Source organism: Stegostoma tigrinum, chromosome 31, assembly GCF_030684315.1.
Source record: "Stegostoma tigrinum isolate sSteTig4 chromosome 31, sSteTig4.hap1, whole genome shotgun sequence".
Lineage (NCBI taxonomy): Eukaryota > Metazoa > Chordata > Chondrichthyes > Orectolobiformes > Stegostomatidae > Stegostoma > Stegostoma tigrinum.
In genome coordinates, this window is record NC_081384.1 from 28320577 (window position 1) to 28340701 (window position 20125).

The window sequence follows — 20125 nt, forward strand, 5'->3', positions numbered from 1 at the left end:
CATTCAAATCTCAAACTGCTAATACTGTAATTTTCCACAGGCTCTACTTCAAAATTGGATTGTGGATGAAGCTCAGTCATATTAAAATGCACTTCTTAAAATTGTGATTGTCATTTCCACAATATTGTTACGTAATTTGGTTGATGTGTTCTTTTGAGGATATCATGTACTACACAATGTATTATTGTTACTGTGGAATGATTTTTCTTCAAATCTGAGCAGTCTGACTGTTGTTAACTGTTAGACTTGGATTAAGAGTAGTACTCTTGCCCAAGTGAGAAGGTTGTAGCATTACTCCATTGACTTGAATACATAATTGAGGTTGACATTTCAGCGTAATACGAAGGGAGTGTTTTACTGTTGAAGCTGCCATCTTTCTGATGAGACAGTAAACAATGGCCTTGTCTGGCCTTGGGTGGATACAAGAGTTCCTAGTGTTCTTTTGAACAGTGTAGGAGTTCTCCTGGATTTCCGGCTATCATTTAGTCCCTCAGTCAACACCTGAAGCAGATAATTGAATAATTATTTCTAAAGGTGGTCTAGGCCTGAAACATCAGCTTTCCTGCTCCTATGATGCTGCTTGCCCTGCTGTGTTCATCCCGCCCTACACCTTGTTATTTCAGATTCTCCAGCATCTGCAATTCCTACCATCTCTGAATAATTATCCAATTAGTTTTGCAAAAGCTCAAATGTTGGCTCTGTTTTTTACAGTACAATTGGCCAAAGTACTTTTGATTGTAAAATGTTTAACATTATATAATTATTAAGTCCTTCTTTTCTTCAGATGTGATACTTTCATTGTTTAAAAGCAAAACACTGCACGTATGAAAAATGTGGAAAGAGAAAATCCTGGTAACACTGAGGTCAAGCAGCATCTGTGGAATAAGAAACAGATTTAATGTTTTAGGTCATTGACCTTTGATGATTGTTTAGTGTGGAGAGCTTGATAAAATACATTAGTCAGTTTCATACTGAAGCACTTATCCCCAGTATCAAAAAAGCAGACAGCGAGCAAAGGAATTGGCCGTGTTGCGGTCACAGAATGCTAACAGGATCACAATTTCAATGCTTAATGCAATACAGTTGGTGCCTCCCACCTTGACTTGCTGCCAGTTATCTCAAATTGCGGGCTGTCCCACTAATACACAATCAAGATTAAGCAGCAACATTGAGAGGACTCATTGATGGCTTAATAGCCAAAGCAGTTCTCTTGACTGGCACCCTATTCATTACCATCAACATTTACTCTTTTCAGCACCAACAGGGGCTGCAATGTGTGCCATCAAAAATATGCATTAAAGTAATTCACCAAGGCTTCTTCAACAGCACCTTAAAAACCCATAATCTCTCTCTTACATAGAAGGTCAAGGTCTGCAGATGCATGGGAATATAGCACCTGCAGATTCTCCTCCAAGAACCACATCGCCCTGACTTGGAACTATTTTGCAGTTCCTTCACTGTTACTAGGTCACAATTCTGGAACTCCCTTCCTAACAGCACCAACAGTGCACCTATACACATACTCTGCAACAGTTTAGTTGGAATTAAATGCCAACAGTGCACTACATCCCTTGAACGAATAAAATTTATATATTTTAATTTACATGTCTGGAAATGAGATGGGGTTGTTCAATTCCAAATTTATCCTGCCACCAATTTAAAATCAAAGTATCATTATTTTAACATTTTAAGTGTAACATTCTGCCTGAGTTTAACGTAAATTTACATGACCATGTTTAAAATAGAAATGCAAAATATCAATGGTCTATGTTAGTCTGACATGTACAGCAGGAGGCCCCCTGTATGCAGCTAAGCAACTTAGGACATCCATTATTTTGAGGGCAGGGAAGCAGCAACAGCGGTATGTTTAATAAAAATGAACTGCCTTTACATGTAAATATTGGCAATATTCTATAAATGATTGTAACTAAACATTGCACAAATAAATTGTTGAAATTATTTTTGTCACTAGGCATCAAAAATTATATGCAAAATTCTCAAGTTATGTCATTACTTACCTTTTGTATTCTTGCATAGGAGTTTAGGCAAACATCCATTTCCCTGCCAAACACCCACAAATCAATTTATTTGTAAAATGGCACTTCTAGAAAATTTTATTTAAAACAGAGTTGCAACGTCAAGTATATTTTTCTGCCGCCTCAAAAGCTAGCAATACATTGTAGGTTAAGTACGAGTACACACATCAATGTGACTCATGATACAAAATTTGTCACGGAAGAGTTTATAATTTTGTGTCGCAGTCTAACTAGTAACTTGCCTTCTGGGCTATAGGATTGATACAATTCTTACTAAGAATTGTACGAGCATACTTCTTTCTTCCATGAATTTTAGTCTTTTGGTAGAAGTTAGTTATAAATGTAAGCATCTTTGAAATTGTATATATTTGACTGATTAAAGACCACAGATGGCATGAAGTAATTGTTATCACATTCACTCAAGAGGTTCAGATGACAAAAGAAATAAAAAGTGTGAAATTATCAACCCACAAGACTTAATTTTGTTTTTAATATTTATATTGTAGGTTTGGAGTGTACTGTGTGTCAGAAGAAGGTCTTTTACCATTCACCTTGACTATCACTACCCAGGGACATTTAACAAACTTATTTGTGAAAATGTCTTGTCAGCCAGCATGTTTCACTGTGGCACTCTCTATAGGGAATCTGCGAGCAGGATAAACAGCAGGGAAACAGCAAGGACTGCAGATGCCTGAGTCAGAGACAATATGGTGTGGAGCTGGAGGAACACAGCAGGCCAGGCATCAGAGGAGCAGGAGAGTTGACGTTTCAGTCAGGACACTTCTTCAGAAATGGGGACGGGGAAGGGAGCTGGGAAATCAAAGGAGGGAGGAGGGGTGAGGTGGGGAAAATTAGGTGGGATGGTGATAGGTGGATGCAAGTAGGGACTGGTCAGTGGGATGGTTGGGATGGTTAGGTGGGACAGAAGATGAACAGGTTGTGTCGGATCAAGGAGGCAGGAGGGAGGATGGGTGGGGTGGTGATCGGTTGGATGCAGATCGAGGATTGTGGGGATTGGTCAGCGGGAGGGGTAGCGCGGATATTCGGGGAAGATAATGGACAGGTTGTGTCAGCTCAAGGCGCCTGGGTTGAGAGGGAGATTTACACATGGCACGAGGAGTTTTCAAAACTGGTGAACTCTACATTAAGGCCATCGGGCTGTAGGCTCCTGAGGTGGAATATGAGGTGTTGCTCCTCTTGTTTGCACATGGTGTCACTGTGGCACTGGAGGTGGCCCAGGGTGGGTAGGTCATCAAGGGATTTGCAGGGAGATGGTTGGGGGGGGGGGGGGAGAAGAGTTAAAATGACTGCTGACCAGAAGGTGTTGTCATTTGTCAACAGTGCAGATGCTATTCAAAACGCCACCCAGAGTCTGAGCTTGGGAGGTTCTTCAACCAATATCAATAATCCCTTCTGACACTCAACGTCAAAGCAGGTTTTTAAAAACAAAAACCAAATAAAAAATCGTAGAAAAAAAAACTAATTACATTGTGATTATTCTACAGAATTGGGTCAGTTTCACTTACTTCACCATTAAAAAAAACTTAGTCACTGATTATACAAGCCTTATCTTTCACAGCTGCCTTTCGAAGCAGGAACAGCTAGTAATTAGCCTAAGTTCACAGCATTACAATGAGTTCTGTGTAGATGCCATCAGCAAAGACTGAAACACTAAACTAAAGTCTACTGCTCAAAGATTTTCAAATTTGATTAGGCATGTTTAAGAAGTCAGGGATTATTTCAGTTTTACTCAAATCATAAAAGCAGGTATGACGTTCACACAGTAAATCTGGGCTATTAACTCAGCAAAACCAATTACTAACAGTTCCAATATTGCAGCTGTTACACTGATTAATACAGCAGCAATACAGTTTAGAGTATAATAGGAAATTGTGGATAGTTAAAACGAAGAATTACCAGGCCAGCATTTTGCATTTAAGAGAAATCTCATTAAAATGTTGATTGCCTTATTGAAGCCAATGAACACACAAAAAGATTGTAAATGGAAGAGTATGATTCTTTTGTGCACACACATGCAAAACATACCTCAGTTTTTCTATTGCCATGTAGTAATTTAACACCTATTTTTTCAAAATATACCAGTAGATCTTTGCAATAGTTAAGGTTGATAGACTTTTTTTTGAGAGATAAAGGTTTTTTTAAATAGATAATCAGAGTACATATAAATTATGAAAAAACTACACAACTTTTTTTTCCTACAGGTTGTGGGCCTTCTGTAGTATTGCTCACAAAGGAGATATTTGATAGAGACGGAATTTAACAGTGGATATAAGTATTGGTTAAAAATGATGAAATGGATGGAAATGAATTAAATGGTATACAGAATTCTTAACTGACAATTGGGATGCTGTTTATTGGAAAATTTATCAATCATTGTAAGTAATTAGAATAAAAGGGCAGTGAAGTTTTTAAAACAAAAACTGAACTACAACAGCTATTAATGAAAACTTTACAATTGGATAAAAGCATCACAGTATCTACAATCTCTCCCCTCCTAGAAGGGCCATAGCATGGCACACTATCACTCAAATTTGCCTCGAACAAGAGTCTCACTTCCATTTCTTCATAGTTGCTGAGTTAAAAAAGAAAGCTTGGAATTCCCGGCTCAATTGTATTGTAGAAGAATTTCCATCAGATGGACTACAACTGCTCAAAGACAACTCACTACCCTTTTAAGGGCAAGTACTGAGTTTGCTGAAAGTGCTAATATCCTAAATTTGACAATAAAAGAGAAACTTGTAAAACATATGTATACTCTATAAGGCTGCATTTAAATTAAGTAAAGGAAGAAAACTCATCCCATAAGTGACTGTTTTACAAAGATTATGTTAGAATTTCAATAAAGGCAGAAAACATTTTGTGTGTTGACAAATTGCAGATTTTTTCAATGATGGGCTATTTTGCTAACATTCTAGGTTGTGGTAACCACTGCGTCTGTTTTGAAAAGTCAGGCTTTTATCAACTTCCATGTTGAGACATGGGGCGGGATGTTGGCTCAGTGGTTAGCACTTCTGCCTCACAACGCCAGGGGCCCCCGGTTTGCTTCCAGCCTTGGGCAACTGTCTTGTGTGGAGCTTGCACATTCTCTCCGTGTCTATGTGGGTTTCTGCCTGGTGGTTTGGTTACCTCCTATAGTCTAAAGATGTGCAAGATAAGTGGATTGGTCATGCTAAATTACCTATACTGCTCAGGGATATGTAAGCTAAGTGTGTTAGCCATGGGAAATGCCAGGTTATAGGGATAGGCTAGGGACGTGGGTCGAGGTGGGATGCTCTTCAGAGGATTGGTGTGGACTTGTTGGGCTGAATGGCCTGTTTTTTTCCACTCTGGGGGATTTTATATTCTTCAATGGACATAAATAAACACACTGCTTTTGCCGCAAAGTGGCAGCTTTAAACTAATACAGATTAGCATGCACTGTCCTGAAATTTATAAATGGTTCAGATATATGGGAACATCACCGCCTTCAAGTTTCCTTCTAAGCCACTTGGAAATATATTGCCATTCCTTCACTGTCTCTGGGTCAAAATGCTGGAATTTCCTCTCTAATGGCATTGTGGGTGAACCCTCAGCGGGTGGACTGCAGCAGTTCAATAAGGCAGCTCAATCCCACCTTCTCAAGGGCAACTAGGGATGGGTAATAAATGCTGGCCAGTCAGCAATGCTCACATCACACAAACAAATGTTAAAAAACCTACTAATAACACAAATATTAAACTACAGATGTATTCAATGATAGCTTTAATATTGCTATGATAACACACACATGGACACCCAACTAGAAAAAGGATACCATCAAGATGTAAGATTTTCACTCCCCAGGAACGTGCATTGACCAATATACTGTTACTACCACCACATTCCTGTCAGAGAAAGAATTACAAGGCATTTTGCAGTGTTGTCCTTCCACTTCTTCATTTAAAAGTGACTTTAACACAAATCATCATTTGTGATTTGATAGAAGGAACTTTATCTTCTTCAATAACTTAACTAGTATATAAGCAAACTGTTAATTTCAAACTTAATCATTTACAAATGACAAAAATATTTTATGTTTGCACACATTCTCAATTGTAAAAATATAACTTTTTTTTTTTACACACTTAAATACTCACAACAGTTAGGACTGGCTAGCCCATTAGATTTTCCCCCTTGAATGCCCAAAAGTTTTGACATTTGCACTAATTAATTTTTTTAAAAAAGTTGTAATGTTTGACCACTCTACCAAGAAATCACAAACATTTTACTGAGCTTAGGAAAAAAAGATAACTAATTTCTAACTTACTTTTCATTAAGTTTCATAATTTAGTTCTATTTTCCTCACTTGGATTAAAAAAATAACTTGCATTTACTTCATACCAATCTTTTAAAAAACCTTGATAGGATTCCCATTAATTGTGTAGTTTAACTTCTCCGTTGTATCTTTAAATAGCATTTACCCCTGGCATTTTAAGATTACGAAACAATAGACAAGAAATAAACAAACAAACTGTGAAAACAAAGCAAAAGCTCCAGACTAATGGATAAGTCGTCCGGGGGAATTTATGGACATGTCAAGTAAATTTGACAGTTGTGTGTAGCAGTGAAAAAAAATGTAATTGTATCATAAGACATATAGCCAAAGAGGGGTGCACCTGAGTACATACTAGGAGACGACAAGAACTTTACACAAGATACTGTACCAATCATATCCAAGGATACACCCACCCAGACCGTGAACAAAAAGAAGCCTGAACACAGTAGGTGTTTTACATCTATTAGATTCACTGAATCAACACTATTTAGGTGATGCCCCATTATGTAGAAGTTTCCCAGCAGTGCTGCAGCCATATTAACTTTATATGGAGTTCCTAGATAGTAAATATAACAGGTACGTGGCTGACATTGGTCTTCTGTATCCCCAAAGCCCAAACGTCACACCTTCCTGCTATAGCAGCCAAAATCAGCAAACTCAACTGACCAACAATTGAAGTTGGGGACTTTCAGTTTACAATGCTGGATATCAGAACTCATCACTCAAGCCTCATTGGATTTTGCGGATTAAATGAAAACATTCTACTATCCAGTTTTATCAATGTATTGAATGTTGGTAAAATAGTTTCTTACATTATTCTTGATCACTGTTTCGAGTAGTCGTTTTCCCCTGCTGATCTGCATCTGAAAAGCAGATTAGATTCAAACATCAGAGCAATATTTCAGGCCAATAAATGATATCCTTGATTGGAATCTGGTTGAAGAGTAAAAACACATTCCTTCCAAAGGAAACCTCACTCCCCACCTGGACCTTTCACCATTTACCCTGACTGGTAGCAATATGGTTCTCACCACACAAATCACACCTTACTTCCTTTCTCTTTGTTTCAGCATCTCACCTTGTTTTCTTCTCCTTTTGCCTCTCACTTGAAATCCTTGTTCCCTACTGTTCACCTAAATTCTACAAGAGTTTCAGCGAGACTTCTTCGCTGCTTTTCCCGCTCACGCATGGCACGAAGTGATGCCATGTTATTTCGGGATATTAACCTCAATTCATCATGTTTTCTTTCTGTTGACTTAACTGTCCTTCTGTCCTCCATAGCCTAAGTTTCCATTCATACTATACAACCCATATTCACTCTCTTCATCATGCCAACTTGTCGGCTCAGCATTCCCATAGGCATAATCACAGATAAGGGAATTTCTGATCACATGCGCATCACCTTCCAGTTACATTTTCCTCTGCCTATTTCCTTTTGCGTCAGTCTCTCAAGCCCAGGGAACACAGAATGAATGGTTGCAGTTAAGAACTGGTTTAGTCATTCACCACCAGACTGGGTTGGATAATTTTAAAAAACCATTAAGTTCTGGCCCCAGCTGCCATAATCGTTCCCTACTCCGGGATCAAAAATAACCACCAGCTTTTTTTGTTAGTTCACTCACGGGATCTACACATCACTGCTAACCCCAATACTTATTGCCCATCTCTAACTGCTCTACAGAAGGGGAGGCAAGATGCCTTCTTGAAGTGCTATAGTTCTTGGAGTCTAGGGACACCCAGCGTACTGTCCGGAAGGGATTCTAGGATTTTGATCCAGTAATAGTAAAGGAATACCAATATAGTTCCAAGGCATTACGGCGAGAGATTTGGAAGGGAATTTGCAGGTGGTGAAGGTCCCATTCATCTGCTGTCTGTCCTTCTCAGCGGTGGAGGTCATAAGTTTGGAAACTGCTGTTGAAGCAACCTTGGTAAATTGTTGGGTTGCATCTTGTTGATGGCTTATGTAGCAACTCAAAATTTGCTATCTATGTTCAAAGTCTCTGTACTTCTGGGTACACTCCCAACCCTCCCGCAGCAGCCTTCTCCTTCCAACCAGCCTCCTCCTCCCCACCCATGGCAGCCATTGCAATACCTAACTCCAAGAGGAATTCCTGAAGTGGCAGCACAGATCATTTTCAAATTTAAAAAACAATGCCTAAAGAAAGTTTGCTAGTGTTTACTGGAGTGGGTGGGAAGGAGATTGGTGAGGAGAGCGAGAGCTCAAGAAGAGTTTAAGCACATCAGCAGGATCAGGTTCAAATTCAAATGGAAATGAATTATACAGTTAAAGCAGCCTGAAAACAGATGACCGAAAAGTACATCACCCACAGAATTCAACGTTCTCTTCACTGTGCTGAGAGAACAGGGTTCAGGGAGAAAAAAGTGGAAGATTGTGAAATAAATGCTATTATAAATCAGCTTCACAATCTTAGCATTATTTCAGGGAGAACCCCAGATGCTTCAATTATATTCACTTTCAACAGCTGTAACTTCAGCTTGCTATGACCAAATGTAGCAAAATAAACAAACCCTCCTTTAATATATTTGATAAGCTCTCAGTAAGGTATGACTCAAATGTTTTCTGATTTGGGAATAACTGGTTCTCTACATCTTGAGGTGTACGATAACTGTACTTAATCAGCTAACAGGCAAATTATTCCCATACACACTTGAAATAGCAGAAGGAGGGGCTGGGACAACACTACATTTAAGGAAACATTTATAAGAATTCACAGTACAGCTGATGTTTATACCAGAATCTCATCACAGGATGAAAGTGGCTGACAAGGAGGTCTGAAAAGTTTCAGTGACAAGAAATCAGGGACACATTATAACAGAACATGGTAAAGCATTGCAGCATGAGATGCCAGAAAATTCTAATGATTTTTGTGAGCTGCAGTGAAATGCAGACACTTCTAGGCTACTTCTAATGGGTGAAATTAACATACTTCAAGTAGAAACACTACTTTTCCTTTTGCTTATCTTCTATTACCTTCAAGACTTTGAACTAACACACTTTTATTAAATTGCCAATGATTTCAGCTTTTTGTGCTGTTGGTAGAGGGAGAAGTCTATGTAACAACTGTACACAACCTTATTATGTACACCATTCTGGGGAAACTTTAGTTAACAAATTGTCAGCACCCGTGAGCTAAGGTTGCTATCAGAAAGGTCTCTACTCATCACTACACAGACAAGGTTGTTTAGTCCCGGTTATTCAAAGTGGTGAAGATGTGGAGTTCAGGATACCATATTTCCTTGGTTCCTTGTCATTCTCTCTCAAACTTTGATTCTAAATATAATTTCTAATCTACAATAATAAACTAAAATCAGATTTATCTCAAATTCCTATTACTGTTATTTGTCACAACGACACAGAAATCTTACAGGCATAAGCAGTTTGTGCAAGCTAATAACAGACCAAATCAATTTCTGCATGGTTAATCATTTTTCTTTTCGTGTGTCAATGCCTTCCCAATCACAACCATCACAGGCTTATTTACTTAAAAGGTAACAGTCAAGATCCTGAAGGCCTTGCAGTCCATCCATTAGTGTCATAAATCAGGAAGTTCCCAGGTTCAATGGCTTTTTTCTGCTGAACTGAATGCTCCAGGGAAATTAGGTTACAACTATAATTCAACACATTCAAGTTTCATCTGACGAAACATTATAGGAATAAAGATACGCAAAACTGACAGTATGTCATTCCTTAAAATACACTGCAACAAACAATGTCCTGTGCTCAAAAGGTGGTGCGAGATTCCCTTAAACCAAGGGAAGGATCCCCAATGGCAAACAATTGCAGGCAGAGTTCCCATTCTTGAATATAAAGAGTGCTATTCATTCAGGCACCCATTCCAAGACCAGGCTGATAAAGCAGCTTTTCCAACATCAGGCTAATAAGGCTAAGTCATCTGTATGGGAGTGAAAATCTTCAAGAAACGTTTTTCCATCAGGGCCAGCTGTTTGCTCATCAATCATTGATCATTTAAGGGCATACAGAACACGGCAGTTGATCTGAAATGTGACCAGCTAATTTGTCGCCGGAGCAGCAAACTCAGCCAAAATGAATTGCAAATTTTTTTAAAAAATACGACCAGGTGGGTCTAAAAAACCATTCTCAACCCAGTAGACATCAACAAATTGCATTTAGCACTCAGTGCAATGGAACACAAATATGTAAAATGTACCATTACTGGCGTTTGCTTACTTACCAGATGGCCACCTTTGGGATTGACAGATTGAGGGGTGCCGACTGGATTGTTTTCTAAATGCTCTCTGTTCGGAACAGGTGCTAAGTTGACAGATGAATTCTGCAGCTTTGCTTCCTGGCTGTTGGAAATCACATAACTCACTTCTTTACTGAGAAAACTTTCTATTGTCTGAAAGTCAAAAAAGGAAAAAGCACCAAGTCAGGAGGAAAATATGAATCACAAAATCTTAACAAAACCATTACTTATCATTGAATATAATTTCCCAAAAAACAGTCCAGACTAGTAACATTACAGTTCCCTTGAAAAAGCCTTCATAGAAAGTTTTAAAAATATTGTGCTGCAATCCTCATTTATTAGAGACTTAGTGAAAGTATCTCAGAGATGGACGAAATAGTGGAAAGCAAATGGTGTACTTTCATGAAAAGGTAAGAGGAAAAGCTTTCATGTTTGTAAAGAGCACTTGGGATCACATCAGTCAACATCTGCAGATAGATTTTGTTGGTTTACTGTACAACATTAACAGAAAATCTGAAAAGCATTTCCTCATTTTCCTACCCCTACCACCCCAGTATGACAGAGGCTAATTGTGGCTCTCAGTGGCATTTTCAATAATTCAAATAAAAGTAACAGGCTAGGTAACTTCCTGAATTATATTTTCAGCTATTTGCTAGACAAACCAGTGTTTTCACGGATGTCCTTCAGCCACAGTATTCAGAGTTGATAATGCGAAAGAAAAATCAGAGCTTTTGGCTTTTGATTTAGTATGATTGCAACAGATAACAAAGTAGGAGACGTTAAAGGGTTACCAAAATGATTTTTCAAATATATGTTTACTTACAGTGGACTGTTACCTCCTCCAAAATACACAATTGTTTTTATGTGCAGTAATTCTTTGTAACATCAAATACCCACTTTTTTAAAAACATTCCAACCTAAACAATCTTGGAAAATATAACGGTTGGGATGAAAATTCAGTTACTATAACTTATTCTACTTCTATATACAAGAACATACTGCTGAAGTGACTTTTCCACAGCCATTTTCATCCTTCACATTTTCTTTTGAAGGCATTAGATTGTTATATTTTCACTGTATAGCAAGTAGAATAATGGCATTCCTACAAGACGATTTTAAAATTTCTTCAATCAATTTTCTATACACTCGCTCTTCTGTATATAATTCATCCTTATATGCCTTATTACTTTAAATCTGTATAAAGTCAAATGTATCCAGAATTTGACAACATTCTTCTTTAAACACTGTCTGAATGTAAAGCTCTTGTCATTCCTTGATTCTGGGAAAAGCATTAATTCACCTACCCCTCAAAATACCTGTCCATGATAGTCATGGAGACATAATTGGTTAAGATGTTTGGCAGCTAATTGAAAGGATAGTGATTTGAGCCGAACCCAAGCTGTCCAAAAGTTTCATGTGGCACATTAGTAGCGTCCTCATCTCTGGGCCAGAAGGTCAGAAGTCTCACCTGCTCCAGAGGTGTGGCATAACATGGCTGAACAGGTCGATTTAAAAAAAAACCTGTCATTTTACCATGATTTATGCTTTCAAGCATATTGGTCCCATTTGACACAATCTGAACATAGAAGGAGGACTTTCAATCCACTTTAGCTCATCCATAAACACAAGAGAGAAAGTAGCTTAGATTAATTTGTTTCCATTAAATTGCCTAGAAGGCCATTTCATGGATCAGTCTATGGGAAACACTTGCTATCATTGGTGTTAGTTTCTAACGAATGGAAATTTAAGTCTTTTTGACTTTTAGAATGTTCTTATACAGTTGGTCAAAATATTTAAATAAAAAGACAATAACTGGTTTAAATCAGGAGTTTCAAAATGTACATACTCCTCCCAATTTCTTTACAATGTCCTCCAGGTACTTTGAATGCTTGTTATTTGGAAGATCCAGGTAAAATGTCTTGCCAGAAATGAAACAATTCTTTACAGTGCCATGTTTATACCCTTGCACCAAGCACCTGTGTGGCATCTTCTGTGGTTCCAATGTCCTTGAAGATTTTCTTCTGAAAAGAAACAATTCCTCTGTGTCAAACATTTACAGATCAAAATATTCAAATGTGAATTCACATGAAGCTGAACATCAAAGAGGTAACGTGAATTTAATCTGCTCTACAAACTGTTTATAAATAGCTCTATTTGTGTTGGCTTAAGTTATGTAACTATTGCTTAGCCAGTTGTACTGAAGAAAACTTTATGATTGTCAGATAAACCAATTGGGGTGAAATGGGGTTTTCCTAGCTGTTCATCTGAGCAATTAAGTCCCTTTATTTGCTTTGTTACTATGGATTCTAACACTCATGCACCAGGAACTGATAGGACTAAACAAGGCCTGGATTTTGAAAACAATGGCAAAGCAATGCACATGTTGCTGTCCATAAAGACCGTGCTTACTGTGGCTGTGGATTTACCTTTCCTGACAGTCATTTGATTCTGACACCAGCCATAGTAGGATCTCTCACGCTCATTGACAGCAATGTCACGGACCTACCAATCACAATGTTGGCAAGAATCAGGGCACAATCACTGTTTATAAACATTATAGCAAATAAAGTAAAGTAAAGGTTCAGACATACACGTGTTAAGGTAACTATTATAAAATAAAATCTTTCACAAGTTTATTCAAATTATAGAAATTTTAAATTATGGAGAGATTTGGCATTTCTCAAATATATAATTTGGTACACAAAGCTAGAGGTTGCCAAGCAGAAATTGAGAGTCAGTGGAGATTTCAACAGCACATTACGTAGAACAGTGATTAACTGTCCTTTCTACACACATCAGAACTCATCAGTTTTACAATGTGGTAACAGCCAAACCTTGAGTTGCGCTACCATTACAACTGCAAAATTTTGATTATGAAATTAGCTTTACAATACTTCTGTGGCAATAACTATCCATAATTTAATTGACCAAACCTTGCTGTGAAGTGACCTTGGCTGAATTATTAAGTTTATTTCATTTACTGGTGTAAGTACCACCGGTTTCAAATCTTGGACGAGAGCTGTTATTTCCTAGATTTTACACAAAAACAAACGCAAACCCGTCTTGTGTTATTGAACTTCAATTCATGATCCAAATTGTTGCAAGGCACATCAAAATTTTGTGTTAAACAGGCCTACACTGTATTAGAATATTATACGAATATTCATTTTTGCCAATGATGCAATTTTCTCTTGGATAGTAACACAACATCAGTACCAAAAAAGGATCTAAAGATAACAAAGTGCAGAGCTGGATGAACACAGCAGGGCAGCAGCATCAGAGGAGCAGGAAAGCTGACGTTTTGGGTCTGAACCCTACTTCAAAAACATAGCAAGTTTGAATACTAATATAATCAAGGTCCCATCAACTTTTAAAATTAAAAAGCTGGGCTCCCAAGAACAACGCTATTCACATTTTAGACTGTTACGATCCTCACTACTAACTAACATAAATTTTTACAACTTGTTTGTATGTTATGCATCTTCCATGCAATTTTACAACCTTGAAGGTTTTCTCCCCACACTTCTCTCTGATTTTCAGCAGGCTTCCTTCTCCTTGCAACATTACAGCGAGTCTTCCAAAGTCCTTTGAAAGCCATTCTACTCAGTTTTCTGAGCATCCCAAAAACCAGATTCCAAGGCAGTCGCAAATAAATCCCCGGTCCTTCAATTTCCACAAATCCCTTCTTTTCAAGCAGGAAACTAATTCATATCCGAATCCTGCTTGGTGGCCATTCCAACACAATATATTCTTGTGCTTTGCGCAGCAATAGGTGTTTCAGTCCTGCTCTCTGAATCACTAATCTAAAAAACCAACCGAGTCGTTTGAATCAAGGTATGAAACTGAAACTTGATGTTCTGTGGCTATTGGGCCTCTTACCCCATAATAACCAATCACACGGGCTCATCTCTGGGCAGAGTTTAGTATGAGCACTATCCCCCCTTCACCTGAAAAGGAAAAATTTTGAAACAAAAGTATTACATTTAAAACTCCAAAGTACTGATTCATCAATTAGTTTCAATATTTATTGTATTTGAGAGCTCGAAGTACAGAATTCTGGGCGCATTTGAGCGCACACCTTTTTGGAGCTCTGCCTATCACAAATTCAGAACATTTATAGCAAAATTATAAAACACTGCAAAAAAAAAAAAAAATCGGTAATCTCAAAGCTGAGGAGAACAAAACAAAAGCAGAACAAAGTTTCAGTAGTTGCAGATTTTGGATGACACCTGCTAATGACTGTAATCAAGACAGATGTCTGATAAAACTAACCAATCTGGCTACTGGAAGAACACTAATGGTCCTATTTGCATTGTGTGAAACCGATTATGGTAAAGTGCACTTCTTGGATATTTTCTAATTAACAGAAAGGAAAAGGACACCATCACTGAACCACAAGAATCCTTGGTTACAAAGGCAGACATGTGAACAATCGGTTCAGACATCTTACGACACAAGTTTGAGGAAGGTGGGATTTGAACCTGGATCACCTAGCTCAGAAATTAGGATAGATATATCCTGTACACAAAAAAAACATAACAAATCCAACCAGCCAATTACAGGCCTATCAGTCCACTCTCCATCATCAGTAAAACACCTCCTCAGCAATAACCTACTCAGTGACACCCAGTTTGGGTTCCATTACGGCCAAACAGCTCCTGACATTACTATAGCCTTAGTTCAGACAAGGACAAAAGAAGTGAATTCCAGAGTTGAGGTGAGACCAACAGCCCTTGACATCAAGACATTTGACAGAGTGTAGCATCAAGGAGCCCTAGCAAAACTGGAATCAACGAATATAGGGGGCAAACCCTCCGGTGGGTGGAGTTATAGCTGGCACATAGGAATATGGTTGCGGTTGTTGAAGGTCAGTCATCTCAACTCCAAAATGTCGCTGCAGGAGTTCTTCAGCATAGTGCCCTAGGCCCAACCATTTCAGCTCCTTCATCAATTACCTTCCCTTCATCATAAAGGTCAGAATTGGGGATGTTTGCTGATGATTGCACAATACTTAGCACCACTCACAATGCCTCAGATGTTGCATTTGAACATGGACTGCTTCAGTAAGATCTGGGCAAATTCGACGATAGGGCTGACAAGTAGCATGGAATTCGTTGCCACGGAGCGCAATGGAGGCCGGGACGTTAAATGTCTTCAAGGCAGAGATTGATAAATTCTTGATCTCACAAGGAATCAAGGGCTACGGGGTAGAGTGCAGGGAAGTGGAGTTGAAATGCCCATCAGCCATGATTTGAATGGCGGAGTGGACTCGACTGGCCGAATGGCCTTACTTCCACTCCTATGTCTTATGGTCTTATACAACATTTGCACCATACAAATCCTAGGCAATAACATCCCCAATAAGAATAGAATAGCAATTTATTGTTACTTGCATTTATGAAACATGGTAACACGTGTACACATTGCCACAATTTGGCAACATTTTAATTACAGAAATTATAAAAAGAAATAACTGAGACAAAATTCGGACAAAGTTCATCTTTTGTTCCCTCCATGGCATTTTGGGTTCATGGACTGGCTGAGGGATGCTGTTGAAGGCACCCACAAGGCTGCCAAAGCAAGGATATCCAGTTAGTACCCACCATGCTGCCACTGCCTATTCTGACACCGAAGCCACGGCAATGCTGCTATAACAATGATGGAGAGATCAGACCTTCCTAGATGCTGACACTGAAGCTGTCACCACTTCAGCTGTGGTCCAAAGGCGCCATGTTGCCTCTATAGCTATGAGGTACTAACTGAAACCACCATAGCCCTGAAGGAACTGCTGCACCACTGCCGGGAGGAACAGTACAGATCCAGCAACAATGAAGACATCAAAATAGCTGCAGTCACTAGCGAGTTTTGAGAAGATTTGTAGCTCAGGTTGAGGTTCTGGATGGGAGTTTGCTCGCTGAGCTGGAAGGTTCGTTCCCAGACGTTTCGTCACCATTCTAGGTAACATCATCAGTGAGCCTCCGACGAAGCGCTGGTGTTATGTCCCGCTTTCTATTTATCTGGTTACCTAACCAGATAAATAGAAAGCGGGACATAACACCAGCGCTTCGTCGGAGGCTCACTGATGATGTTACCTAGAATGGTGACGAAACGTCTGGGAACGAACCTTCCAGCTCAGCGAGCAAACTCACATCCAGAGCTGCAGTCACTATTGCCATGGAGGAACAGGCATCTGATACCACCACGCTGCCACCGCCACAGCAAGCACTTGCCTCCCATCCACCTTCCTGCAAAAATTCCATCCCCTATTCCCAAATCCTTCACCTCTGCTGCATCTGCTCCCAGGATGAGGCATTCCACTCCCACACATCCCAGATGTCCGCGTTCTTCAAGGACTGCAACCTCCCGCCCCGCAGTGGTCGAGAACGCCCTCGACGGTGTCGCCCACATTTCCCGCAACACATCCCTCACGCCCTGCATCTGCCACAACCGCCCCAAGAGGATCCCCCTCGTTCTCACATACCATCCCACCAACCTCCTGATACAATGCATCATCCTCTGACACTTCCGCCATCTACAATCCGACCCCACCACCCAAGAGATTTTTCCATCCTCACCCTTGTCTGCCTTCTGGAGAGACCACTCTCTCCTGGACTCCCTTGTCCGCTCCACACTCCTCTCCAACGCCACCACACCCGGCACCTTCCCCCGCAACCACAGGAAGTGCTACACTTGCCCCCACACCTCCTCCCTCACCCCTATCCTAGGCCCCAAGATGACTTTCCATATCAAGCAGAAGTTCACCTGCATATCTGCCAATGTGGTATACTGTATCCACTGCACCCGTTGTGGCTTCCTCTACGTTGGGGAGACCAAGTGGAGGCTTGGGGACCGCTTTGCAGAACACCTTCGCTTGGTTCACAATAAACAACTGCATCTACCAGTCGCAAACCATTTTAACTCCCCCTCCCATTCCTTAGACGACATGTCCATCATGGGCCTCCTGTAGTGCCACAATGATGCCACCCGAAGGTTGCAGGAACAGCAACTCATTCCGCTTGGGAACCCTGCAGCCCAATGGTATCAACGTGGACTTCACAAGCTTCAAAATCTCCCCTTACCCCACTGCATCCCAAAACCTGCCTAGCTCGCCCCCTCCCCTACCTGCATCCCAAAAGCAGCCCTGCTTGTCCCTGCCTCCCTAACCTGTTCTTCCTCTCACCTATCCCCTCCTCCCACCTCAAGCCACACCTCCATTTCCCACCTACTAACCTCATCCCACCTCCTTGACCTGTCCATCCTCCCCGGACTGACCTCTCCCCTCCCTACCTATACTCTCCTCTCCACCTTTGGTCCGCCTCCCTCTCTCTCCCTATTTATTTCAGAACCCTCTCCCCATCCCCCTCTCTGATGAAGGGTCTAGGCCTGAAACGTCAGCTTTTGTGCTCCTAAGATGCTGCTTGGCTTGCTGTGTTCATCCAGCTTCACACTTTGTTATCTCAGACTTTTAGGCATTCTGAGTTTGGGTCCTTTGGAGAGAAAAACTTAGCTTCTAGGTATGTTTGGGAAAATAGTGAAGACTTTTCCAAAGGGTCTGAAAGGGCCTGTAACGATAAGTGTAGTCAAAAACTGAAAATATTCTTTATCCAAAACCAGTTGGTCCCAGTATAGATGGATGAGAGGTCATTTCATTGACAAATACCAGATTCTGAAGAAGCTTAACAGGACAGACATTGTTATCCCTAGCTAGTGAATCTCAAATGTTCGGGTACAATCATAGAATATGGTGTCAATAATTTGGGTTGAGATGAGGAGAAACTTCTTCCCTCCAGCACTGTACATCTTTAAAATTTTCTATCCCAGAGGGTTCTGGATGCATCATATATTTCAGGCTGACAGATTTTTGGACAGTCAGGAAACCAACGGAAGTGAATTTGAACAAAAGATCAGCTTTAATTATACTGAATGACACAGCAGGCTTAATAGTTTGTGCAATCTATTCCTGCTCCTATCGCTTATGTTAACTGTTAATTTTTGTCCTTAACGAAGTCCACATCTGTCCAAGCTCCCTTTCCAAATTCCCCACACATACATTTTAAATTTCATACATCTCATGTTAAATGTATGCGTACAAAGAGGAAACAAGAACACTTGCCCAAAAGAAAGAGTCAAGAATCTTTCAAGATGTTCAAGCCAACTTGTGAATTGCAGTGTTCATTTGTTGAGAATGGATATTGAAACAAAAGCTTTGTACGCCTTTGACATAAACTGAAACAACTGTAAATATACCACAAGTTCTATAAAAAAAACCTACAAACGCAAAGCTACTTCAGTTATGAAACTTATTTCAAGAAGATAGATTTTGAACCAATGGTTGTAGAGTAAACACAATTTTTGTGATAAAAACATTGTGCCCTAATCAAAAGTTAGGAAACCTGGAATGTTCAAATAGTAAAAATCGATAATTCTGGAAAGTTGGGCAAACAGTATTTGACAGGGAAAAGATGTTAAACATTTGGAGAAGTGAAACATTAGTATTTTTTGTTAACTGTATCTCTGTAATCTCCTCTATTCCAGGCCCTAGAACATCTCCAATTTTAATCATTTCAACACTGGTGGCCAAGCTGCCAAGATCTTAAGGTCTGAAATTCTCATTTTACTATTCTTTCCTTTTTAACAATCCTCCCTGAAACATACAGGAGTAGTTTAATGTGGCTAAATGTGAGGTTATCCACTTTGGTCACAAAAAAGGTCAATTATCTTAATAATGACAGATTGAGACAGGGAATGATGCAATGAGACTGGAGTGTCTTTGTACACCACTCAAAGTGAGCATGGTTTCAAGCCTCACCAGCTCCAGGGGTGAGTCATAACATTTCTGGACAGGTTGATTTGAAAACATATGCAGATGCATCAACTGGGGAAGGAGGTTGATTGTATGTTGGGTCTTCATAGCAAGAGGATTTGAGTACAGCAGCAGGGATGTTTTGCTGCAGTTATACAGGGCCTTGGTGAGACCACACCTGGAGTATCGTGCGTAATTATGGGTGTCCTTATCTAGTGAAGGATGTTCTGGCTCTGGAGGGAATGCAACAAAGGTTTACAAAGCTGATTCTGAAATGCCACTTCATGACTTATGAAGAAAGGCTGGATTGGTTAGACCTACATTCACTGGTGTTTAGAACAAAAGGGAAAAACCTATGAAGTTAGTAACAGTAGTTTACCTTAGAGCAAGTTTTAGTACCAGACCAGAGGAATTTGAATAAAACTACAAAGAAGTTATTTGAAGCTGAGACCTTTTAAAGATAGCCTCTTCCTGGAGCTTTCATATACCTGTCAAATTTTCTTGACTGTGAGTTTAAGTCACAATTAAAATAAAGTTATTAAGGTGTGAGAGAAGGTGATTCTTTTCTGGTGCAAATATTGCACAGGGGATGTTTTTGGGATTTGCAAAGGATTGTTTTAAAACTAATGGAATTATGTTTCACTGAGTTTCAAAATCTCCAAACTTATGTTTTGTATAAATAGTTTGGATTTATTCCATTTTAATTTCATTTATTTTGCAAAATAAATTTACTTTATTGTTA

At 39.6% G+C, this 20125-nt stretch overlaps 1 protein-coding gene across 2 annotated transcripts in view; it reads right to left on the bottom strand.

Moving 5' to 3' along the window:
• Positions 1-20125, bottom strand: part of LOC125466312 (uncharacterized) — a 41665-nt gene that overhangs the window by 17227 nt on the left and 4313 nt on the right. The window contains exons 2-8 of one of the 2 annotated variants that reach the window (XM_048560660.2): positions 13007-13082; positions 12427-12601; positions 10566-10733; positions 7164-7214; positions 5851-5920; positions 4083-4144; positions 2019-2061 (exon numbers count right to left, since the gene is read on the bottom strand). In XM_048560660.2, coding sequence (XP_048416617.2) covers positions 2019-2061; positions 4083-4144; positions 5851-5920; positions 7164-7214; positions 10566-10733; positions 12427-12567 — 535 coding nt within the window. In that variant the 5' untranslated portion in view covers positions 12568-12601; positions 13007-13082. The remainder of the gene's footprint in view (positions 1-2018; positions 2062-4082; positions 4145-5850; positions 5921-7163; positions 7215-10565; positions 10734-12426; positions 12602-13006; positions 13083-20125) is intronic. The other variant, XM_048560659.2, reaches the window with a different exon arrangement.